Here is an 11,292-nt window from a genome sequence, read left to right as displayed (position 1 = left end):
TGATAGCTTTAGACAAATGAAAAAACGCTTGCAAAATATAACGAAGCACTTCCTATGACGCTGTTGTAAAGCTATAAGTAAGCTGTTGTAAGCTGTCTTCAGGGTGACCAACGTGTTTCTCGGTACCGTAAAATGAATAGAGTTATATCGCTCACTTTTTTGGCACTATGGTATAACTTGTAATTAAAGTTAGAAATCGTAAAGAATCGTAATTTTAACGAAAAATTGGTCTCAAGTTAAAAAATATGTCCACACTTAGGGATCGTATAAAAACCAAGACACTGACAATTCAAGCAATTTTTGTTGTACACGAATCAACAATACACTTTTCGCCTTAAGAACCAGAGAAAGTCTCTCTCAAGATTCCGCTGATTACCTCTATCTTACGATACAAGCCTCTTTGCAAAAAAAAAATTGCTATTAAGTATATATTGAGAAGTGACAAAACGTTGTTATTATTATGTTTGTATTGTGTATTAAATATTAGTTATCTTACATTTGCAAAATCAGCCAGAGAGAAGAGCAAACGGGCCTGATACAAGTACAGAGATGATTTTCACGTTTAGCGGCTACGATTTCTGAATAAGTATATATATATATACACTTGTTATATTTGGTATATGAAATTTACACACTTTGCGGGGAGTCAAGTTGTGTGCTAGCCTTTGTAATCCGACATAACGATAGATGGAAAGTTTGGTAAGCTAAGGTACGATTTTTTTTTTTTTTTTTTTGCTATATTGTACTATAGAGTAGGATGTTTTGCTTTAGCTCAACGTAAAATGTTGCTACGTTGGACAAAGCGGCAATATCATCGTTAACTTTTTTAACACACTGACATTTTCATGAAATCAACAAGCAAACTGGACGCTCCAACAACACGCAATTTAGCGCCCAAGAGTGTCTGCTCGTAGGGCGTCCTGCTTAAAAAACGTTTTTATTGTATATTGAAGTCTGAGAACGCTTTATTGACAAACCTAAAACGTGTTCCGTGTAATGTCCTTGTGTGTGGCCACATTTGCTGCATGATGCACTCGTTAACAGTGACTTGGTTTCAATACTGAATGGCAGCGTTTACTATGAGCCTTGCTTATGGCACCAGCAAGGCGGCTCTGTTCAGCGCGTACCTCAATGGGGCGAATACTGCATGACAGGCGCGTTATTAAACCCGCAAGGCTAAAAGTGACACGCAAACTTTTCCTAAGCGTTTTAGCATGTTGAAAGGCCGAGTGGATCTAGCGCAATTTCGAAGTAGGCGTTGGAAAGTTGGGTATGAACTCTCGTGGCTTAAAACTTATGGTAAACCTTGAAAACTTAGCAAGTTATTTATTGCTGCAGTATAGCATTTATGCGGTGTCGGATACCGCTGCGTATCGTAACAAACAAATCGATGAGCATCTGGAAAGCACGTTTTCTGAAAACTACCAAGGACTTGTAATTAAGAACAGCCTGATAGAGCAAAGGAATTGCTACTGGCGAGCAATTGCTCGTACAAAGTTATATATCTAATACCTATAATAAATAAGCAGCAAATCGAAATCGGGTAAATTAATGTTATAATAAGTACTGCGTACTCTGTTACTGGGACAGATATAATTAGCTTGTAGCCATTTTGCGTTTTTCTATGCAATTTTCCTCAAATGTCCGGTGTTGTAACCACACAGGACAATTGAGGAAACTTCCCTCCATCCGTGGTTGATCTGATTATACCTAACTAGGGCTACGATAGATTTAGATAAACAAATGCCGACAGAACGTTAAATGACCATCTTTAATGAAACGGTGAAATCAGCCAACCTTACGCTCGTTACCTAGGTCAATATATGGAATACAACTAAAGAGCGTCGACTTTGTCGGTGGAACCCATAACTTTATAAATTTTATCGTTAAATCTTTTATTAAGAGAAATTTGGTATGAGATAACACTGCTGCTTGTAGATTAACGTTAGAAGGAGACATGGACAAAAATATGACGTCCTGATGACACGTAGTATACTATAAGAAGCATCAAAAGTAACGTATATTAAGCTATGGCATCACTGGAGCATGGATATATTCGCCATTAATGAATTGATGCTATACAGCAATAATGTATGCTTTACAAAACTGTTACATAATTAGTTATGCGTTTGGGCCAGTGTAGTGGCTTATTATACGCCCCATCGTAATCTGAATTTTGGCTAGCGGCTGATACATCGGCTACGACAATTTCGTTGGAGATCATGAATGGTGGCCGGCCAAAGGGAGACGGATCGGCAAGCTCAGTTTAAATCTATCATTTTTCGTTGTCCGATTCTGCGATTCCAAGAGATCAAGCTGCTATTTAAAGATGTGGCCAGTAAGATACCTCGATTTGACGCTCAAAATCCTAGATGTTCTTTCCATTTAAAGGGATCCAATTCGTATGCTTTTCGATACTTTTTCTCAGTTATGCTTTCAATACTGTCAAGCGAAGCTCAAATATGCCCTTGGTTTAAATCCTTTGAAATCCCTAATTTTTCTTGCAAAATCACCTTCAGCGTTACTGCTGGACCGTGTCAAGCATTACACAAAGTCCGTTGTTAAATCCAGAACAGCACTTAACATTTTTTAGTCTATCTCCTACGTTGGCCTTTCTATTCGCTATGAATCTACTTACGGCTTAATCTGTTTCAAACCCCACCAAGCATTGACACTAAAACGAGTTCTTCGATCGGTTCGACACCGTTCCAACTGAATGAGCTACTCCTACAAAACGCGGCGTCGCTAAATTGTCTCCGGTGAGTGCTGTTTCTTTCTCCCGTCCTTTCATCGGTGATATACATTCCCTGTTAGAGGCCTCCGGTCAGCAGATGAGACACGCGCTATTTCAACTTTCGGCCGACCTCGCCCTAATCCTGGCCGACCTGCTTTATGGTCGTCGTGGCAACTTTACTTGACGGAAACAGACAACGGAAAATGGAACAACCATTTGAATGTGAATCGTTGGGCTTTTTTTCATCAAAGCCGCGCTTGCGAAAGGAGAACTAAGGGGGAAGGTATATAAAGCCATAATAGACGTGCACCGAGGGGCGAAAGCTGCATCTCGTCAAAAGAAATGCTAAATAGGAGACTTAACTCAGTTTCGAAATATTTTTAGTATATGAAAATAACATAGTAGACGTTCTAATTGTGTTTCTTTGGATCTGAGGAATTCAGCCAAATATTGATATTATCATTAGGAGGGATATGAACTCTTCTGGATACATGTTTATAGATATTTTTTGCCAAGGGAATCTTAAAGCTTTATCATATTTGAAAAATTCAATTATATAATTGAAAGGGAACGCAGTTTTAAGTATTCAATAAGTTGAGTTCCAGATCTGTATAGATCTCACGTACAGCTGAGCTGAGTGAAGGCAATTTTTGTTTTTTAGAGTTCCCGTTTTTGTATCAATGTTGGCTCCTTCTAACTATGAAATGTTAAGAGTAGGTGCTGTTTGTATCTTTAGTTAAAGTTATATCACTCTAACGATTTGATCCTTAGAGGAACACGGTAAGGTATTCTGAATTTTTTTACACGCATTGTTCAAACGTAAACCTATGAATCTTATCATAATATCATGATGAACGTCCATAGAATTCTGAGCTAAGAGTGTTTTCTTTTTGAGTGCAAGTTGCAAAAAAATGCGTATATATATATATATAGAATTTTAATAAGTGCATATAACTTGTTCCCATTACTGGCTAGTCCAGCTATGTATATATATGTTTCTCCCACCAGACCCATGTGCGTTCTGAGAGGGCGAAGGTGTCCAGCTGCATCTGAGGTAGGGTGGGTGTGAAGTGGGGCTTTCTCGAGGGAGTTTTGATCAGAACACAAGAGGCTTCCAACTGACTATGAGATAAAACTTTTTGGATGGAAAGAATAGCTTTTTTTAATTACTTTCCATAGCTTATGATTGAGAAAAGACCACTAACTGAGATATCTTGGATCCGGCGTGCACTAGACAACTTACGATATTTCGAGCTCGGGCAATGATAGTAGCGCCAGAAGACTGACAATTTAATACAAAAATGCATCTGTTAGCGAGCGATAATTAAGTTCTGCACTTAGATCTCGTGCGACTAGGACCATACTGATTAATCTATTATAAAACAAAAACCAATATTATATTAAACAATGCAAATCTAGCACAATACAAAAATGAATCACAATCGTTTTAGAGACAGGTGAGAATTTTATCGATGACGTTCAGAGCTCAGAGTTTATTAGAGTATATTATGGAAATAGGATTCTTACATTTTTGTGTAGTTTTCTGTGGAAAATTTTACGGCTATATAGAGTCGACGCTCTAATCCTTACAGAGGGTAGGTTTGGTTCTCAGACAAGAAATCTTCGAGAGGCTAACACTTTTAATACAAAAAGGTAACTTTTAATTAATGCAAAACCTATCCGTAACAGGAGATAATTTAACAGATTTATAAGACAGAAAATTTACGCGCATTCTAATACCGTTTGTCAAGCGCAAATCAAAGCGAAGGCAGTTGATGTTTGTTCGCGATTGTTTATTCAGTTATTAAGTATACTGAACAAAATAACCAAATGAATAAACGTATAGCCCTGTCAAATATGAGAGAACATTGAGGCCTAAATTAACTAATGTTGCCGGATTAAGCATTTTCGTAGGACATGTCGTTCTGTTGTCTATGATTACGCTTCACCTACTTAAACCTGCAGCTCACTAACTCATACGGCAATTACGTAGCTAATTGAAGAACATTAAAAGCTGATTGCGATTATTTTTTTTTTGACAGATCGGCACAGGTGTGGTTTACCTGCAGGGACATTACAATCTCTAAAATGGCCTTAATCCAGTAGGCTGCGACGGCTAGGCGGTGGTAGACTGTTCCGTTCTTCTAGCAAATTCATACCTACATCGATGTACGTTTTTCCGCATTCAATCAAGTGATAACAACGAACAGATATGTATGGCTTTGATTCGTACGCTACAGGGAATTTTCATTGTGATACGAGTCGAAACATTGAAGAAGACGCTAGCATGTTCGGTTGGGTCGCGGTTGTAAATGTAACAATGAAAGAACGCAAGTTCGTAGTGAAATTAAGCAATACTGTTTGAATGACTAATTTCTTTTACCTAGTTAAACAGGTGAAGGATCATTTGCACGCAGGACAAGAGTGGCGACCTTATTCAGCCCGCCGCCGGGTGTCGCTCCTTGTAATTTCGGACTCCTAATTGAAGCGATATTAACTTCAGAAATGGTCTGAAAACCCTGCAGGGGAACTATTCATTTCTGTAATATTAAGAATCCAAGATCAGACAGTTGAAGTGTACGACAGGCCCTACAAAAGCAGCGAGGTGTTCACAGTCATCGTTCTGTTTGTGCTGTTAAAACTGTCTCCTCCCCTCAAATCCTGATCATACTGTTGAGGTGTACGCTGCATTATAGAATACGGAAACAAAGATGTGGTTATCTCTAGCTAGCATTATGTTGGGGGCCGTACGGTTCGTTACTTGTAGCACGGTTGCAGAAGCAAACCACTTCATTGATAACTTGCTTGGTTCCAAACTAGAACAATACGTGGAGGCCTATGGTCTTAATGGCGTCCCCATTCCGAGCTGGACGTTGGAAAAGATCAAAAGCACTGCTCCTACAAACCGCGATGTTAAGGGCAACCTTACCAGAGGATTTCTTAGGGGGTTGACTGCAGTAAAGAGACGTGGAGACTGCTCGCCAACCATTTGGATGTATGGAAACATTTCGCTTTTTTGCCATCTCGGAATTGACTCGGTGTACCCTGAGTGGCTGTTGACGATTAAAGGTTACGAAATAACCGGACGAACCAAGCAGCTTTTTTTAAAGGCACCGCTAAAAGGGTCGGCAGCATTGCTTGAGGTATCAGCACTGCCCAATAGTGCGGCTTCACTCCGGACTTTGTTTATTAAAAAACTTCATTTCGAGATTAGCTACGCTGATCTCGGCCTCAACACCGTACGTAGAAACAACCTCCATGATCAAATTGAAAAGCATGCGGCCGCTACAGTCTATAACGTTATCTACAATACGTTTGCGAAAGCCATTATCAGCGCAATGCGTGACGCAATTCTGCCGCCTGTGTAAAAGCCTAGATAGATACTTCATTCAATGATCTGAGATTATACTGTGAAGTTTTTCATCATAATTCGTATTTTCCCGTGTTTGGTGAAAACCTTTGATCTGGAGAAGTGTCTACTGGTGGTTATAAACCTGTTTGTTACTTGCCACTGTTGCTAAGTGAAATAATTTATTACTTATATATATATATATAGGGATAGATGAAAGTAGAAATCACCTAAATATAGCGTGTACTGTACATTTAATATAATATTGCGTTTATATTGATGTGCCGCATGAAGTACATGTCATCCTAATAAATAATTTTTTCAAATAAAAAATTGATAGGTCTTTCTATTTAAAGGCGAGGTTGTCCAAAGGGCGGTTTTCTGAACGGTTCACTTCGTTCTCACGACAAAAGTCGATCGAACGGAGAGGTTACTTTCGCAATAGCTTCGGATAAGATGAATAACAAAAATTGTTGGTACTTTGTTTCGTTCAGGGACTTCGGCACGTTTCGCAGCATATATTCAATTAGTTGTTATTATCGGATCATTTTTAATGCCGTGCCGTTGACTGTATCTGTCTCAGAATTGTTACCGCCGTGACACCGTGCTTAATATACAACAGTTCGATCGCAATAGCATTTGCAATACCGCAAAAGCATCCAGTCGCAATCCGTATCAGCTCCGAATTTATTCGCGATACAAGTAGCACGATTAACAGCAGAACCAACGGTCGCGATAAAGCCAGTGACGATTTCAAAACTTCGAAAGCATTGATCATTCTCGATATGTTTTCTTATTTTCATTTGTTGCCTCAATAGGTTTCACGAGGACTGTCGTCCAAGAACGCCCAGTCGGCCAGTACCTGATTGATGCTTAGCCGACCTATACGCTGCTTACGAACCACTTACATAGAATAATGTTTCTGAGCATGCTTCCATGCGGACGACGAAAGGTGTGTTTCGAAATTGGAGAAAATAAGAGTTCTAAGGGCAAAGCGAAAATGAAGGCGGGACACAGACGAAGAAAAAGCAACGGGGGGTGGGGGTCCGCATTTTTTCATGCGTTATCCCTATCACCGCTGCATAGGCAACGAGAGAATATACTTAAATATTTAATTTAATTAGTCTTTTTCTAGTACCTTTGAGCCGCAAAGACGGAAGGTGTTGTTCTTCCTCTTTATTCGATTGAGTCCGTCCTGTTGACGTACGCAATCAATCTTACTCTCTCTCTATGTGCTTAGCACAGTGGACCTTCCTGGCCCTGGCCTTCTGCCGGAGAGTCTTGTGGCCAACGTCCTTGTGCCGCTAAGGCTCGCCTGATTCAACTACTTAGGTCGAGGAGATTCCATAAGACTGTTTAGTTTCTCAACTCGTCGGGCGACTACTGCGTTCATGTTCACTGTCACTACATCCGGAATGTAGCTCCGTTGCCAGCGTTGCTGCCGCTTCTGCTTCGAAAGCAGTGACGCCATAAAAACTTTTCTAAAGAGATCATCTTTATGAGGCCACCTATCGGAAACTTACATAGTTTGTCTTTCGTTTTTCTCGTCATAAATATTGCTCGTTTTAATATCACTTAGTTTAGTGGAGTCACGCAGGGTCGGTGTGTGTCCTCTGCACGCGCACGTACATGTAAATTGGAATACGTGGGGATACTGCGTACGCCTTAAAGGACGTTTTTTCTATTCGGCGTTTTTCTAAGATGTAAGATGAAGCTAGGAACTGGCTTATGCCAGAAATGCTCCTGTGGCTGCGCGTAAGCGCTCTGTTGCAGGAATTTTATCTACTAAAGGCCGTTACAAGTAAGCATGACAAAATAAAGGTATCTTAGGAAAAGAAGGAATGGGACGGGAATCACTATCGCTAACAACCCATTTTCAAGTCCAGCGGTTAACTAACTGTAGGCAAATGATTTAGCGTTGCGCCCAATTAGTTCTCAACACGATCGTATTTGGGAAGCAACTCGCAACGGAATTTCAATGCAGCTGCTAATTTCCACCTAATTGTAATTAAGGCCATATTCCTAATTGCCTAGATCAACAGGTGAAAAGACCGTCATCCTCAACATGAGGATGAGAATTTATTTCTATCATACTTAAAACAAGGCCGACAAATCGCGAGCTATTGTAATTAATAAATGAACAAACATCGATTATAAACTAACTTGTCTATTCTATGGTTGAGTATCTCAGTTAGATAGAAGGCTTCACAAAACTAAGGCACTTTCGAACAGCTTGCAATAATGAATTGTTGCTACTGATGTCGCTGAACTTAGGACACCGACTTGAGCTATTCGCCCTGCTATTGTGACCTTAAGGCTGCGGTGCGGAACAGTGAAAGATAGCCCACCTTGCTTTCGTATTGGTTTGTTAGAGGAGCTGGGCGCTACGAATCAATAATTCATAATCTATTCGCTATGCATTACTTTATTATTATTTGGTCATTGGCAAAAAGGAAACAGAGAGGGGAGTCGATTACCGAACAACGCACTCATTGAAATTCAGTGGTCTGCATTCGATAACAAAAAAAGCAAGATAGGTTCAACAATGTTGCTATTAAACGTAAATTAGGTTTGTGTACAATTTCAGGTTCGTCAGAGGAGAACTTAAAGGATCTAGGCCATTAGACAACCCCAATATGCGCAAAAAAGCAGATGTGCCTCATAACTTTCGCTTGTATTATATAATATGTCAATCTTCTGTAAGCATCCGATGTGTATGTACTCATTTCTGATCGAATAAATTTCCCTGCATGCTGACCGTACGAGTCCGTCATCACGCATACATGTATAAGCTTCATTTGCGATAATAAAGCAGGAAAATCTTCCGTCGATCATCCTCAAGCCAACACCAATAATCATAGTCATTTTACGATTCACATAACTGAGAAGATATATTAATATGGCATGAAAGTTAGCTACATCAGCGAACCAGCCGCTACATTAGCGGAGTGAAAAATCCTTCGCTCCTTGAACCATCACTGCTTCGTGACAGGTAAGTTTAGTATTTCCTGCGAATCATCAATAATAGACTGTGTCATGAAAGCGTCCATCTGCTGGTTCAGTGTAGTCCACCGCTATTCGTATAGACAGACGATGCTGAAGGTAGCATGATAGAATCAGATGTAAATACATCGGTGCATTACTGTAGTGCGTCGGATCATATATTCATGAATGCCATTTTAACTGGTCAGCCCAGACGTTTGGAAGCTGACAGGAAGAAGCATCAGGACAGTGTGACACAGCTTTTACAACTATTTGCTTTCTCTATGAAACCAGTTTGCTTCCATGACGGTATTTATTAAATAAATAAGTACCATAAAACATCCATTTTGTCATTAGAGCACCCTGCGTTCACGATAACGTTGCTCCCTGCAACGTCTCAGGCTAAAATGCTTCGAAGAATTGTTGCATTAGTTCTTCGTTCATCGTTCAGTAATTTGTTTCTTACACAAATATAACGTGTGTGTGAGTGTAGATATAACTACGTTAGCGTATTCCAGGTAGATGGCCTGACAGAGAGGGCCTAAAATCCTAAATGACATTAATCTGAGCTGGTGTTTTGCTTACTGAAACCTCTAAATATATCTATAACGTTTGCACGTTTATTTACCTCATGCGTTTTTTTTACATTGCTAATCTGTGCTAGTGTGTGTATATACAGGATTGAATTTTCATCTAGCAATAGCCAGGAGAATTTAGCAGCGGTCGGAGGCGTAACTTTTACCCGCGCAGTAAAAACCGACAGATATTCAAGCGTTAGTGGTAAATTACAACATAGATCGAAAATTACTATTAAGAAAAAGTTAAGTGATTGCACTAACTGCCTTTTCACATAGTGCACTTCCCGCACTTACTATCACTCGGCAAAAGATGAACGAATTGGCAAAGCAACCAAGAAGCGATTTACGCATTTTATTAAGAATCTCTTTTCCGGAATAATAGGTCTAGTAAAGCAACTTCTTTTCGTTACGACGATCAACGAGAACCCTGAAACTTGATGGGATGCCTCGTCGAAAATATGGTTTCATCTTTTGCCCCACTATTAGCATTATGCAGACCGCCTTGCCCTCTGCTCCTCAAGTCTCACCTTACATCTGGAGGCCATCTGTGTCTGTTCTTAATGGCATTAACTGTCATCCGGCATTTAGAACCAAATTCGTTCTAGCAGCAAAAGTGTTCTGCCGATCATTATCGGCAGCAATCAGACGTGTGCGTGACCAATACTCAACGCAGGCCTGGGTCCCTATACGACTCATGCCAAGGAATGAAATTTTCACAATGACCTGTCGAGGCTTCGCCTATTTAAAACTGCTAAAACCAAGATTATAAATTAAGGGATTAAGGGATTAAGATTAAGGGATAGGTGTATATAGAGTACAGAAAACGATGCTGCTAATGGCGCTACTGTCTATTCGTAAGTTCGTTTCAACTATCAAAGGCAGGCTGTGTGAAACTTGAGTCATCAGTAGATGTCCAACTGGAGAGCAGGTAACTTTTCAGTTATCGAAAAATAGCCAACGAATCAATTGCTACGGGAACCGTAACCGAAAATAGTTAACTTTTCAAAACGTAGGCCTCCCACGATGATTCTGCGCGGTGAGTGTTGGAGACCGCCGTGACTTGTATCCTGTTACGAAACACCTAAACGAAGACATAGTGCATAGTATCTTGTGTCACTGTAGAATAGTTCATTGGTACAGATGAACCCGCACCTGTTTGATGGTACCTCACGCTGCGATTGATTCTCGTCACGAAAATCTACCGGTTGAAGAAGGATGTGTAGCTACATTGAATAAAGCTACATCGAGGAGCTACATCCGAATGGAGCAATATTCAATAAAGTATAATATGTATTGTAAACCTTTCATGCAAGTCTTTTTTTTTTCATTTAGGCTTTAGATATCGCACATTCAGTCTCGTCTTAATAAAGAAATAGTAGTAAAACACGCGTGATGTATTTTTGATAGCTTTTTCTCCCGGTCATTTTATAGGTAATGGGACCACTTTTGCGCAAATGCGGAAAATATCGGCTGCGTTGTTGATACACTTGGAAGTGTATTACTTAAGTTATATGAATTTAATGTGAAGAAAATTCTTCGTATTACCTGAGACTGATGTTACGTCCACTTCACAAATTGGAATAAAGGAAAACTAAATAGCTCATTGAACTTATGTGAAGTTTATAAAGTTGGTCGTCAAAAAATCCCTG

At 39.8% G+C, this 11,292-nt stretch overlaps 1 protein-coding gene across 1 annotated transcript; it reads left to right on the top strand.

The window, feature by feature from the left end:
- Positions 1–5,445: 5,445 nt before the first annotated feature.
- On the top strand, positions 5,446–6,359 carry LOC111265592 (salivary anticoagulant protein P23). Its single transcript, XM_022842403.2, has one exon. The coding sequence runs from the start codon at positions 5,446–5,448 to the stop codon at positions 6,100–6,102; it is 657 nt and encodes a 218-aa protein (XP_022698138.1). The 3' UTR covers positions 6,103–6,359.
- Positions 6,360–11,292: the final 4,933 nt, after the last annotated feature.

Source organism: Varroa jacobsoni, unplaced genomic scaffold (genome assembly GCF_002532875.2).
Source record: "Varroa jacobsoni isolate VJ856 unplaced genomic scaffold, vjacob_1.0 scaffold_991, whole genome shotgun sequence".
Classification (NCBI taxonomy): Eukaryota; Metazoa; Arthropoda; class Arachnida; order Mesostigmata; family Varroidae; genus Varroa; species Varroa jacobsoni.
This window is presented reverse-complemented; position numbering and strand designations above follow the sequence as displayed.

Coding starts and splice junctions, on each gene's coding strand:
- LOC111265592 (XM_022842403.2), top strand. CDS start 5,446: ATGTGGTTATCTCTAGCTAGCATTATGTTGGGGGCCGTACGGTTCGTT.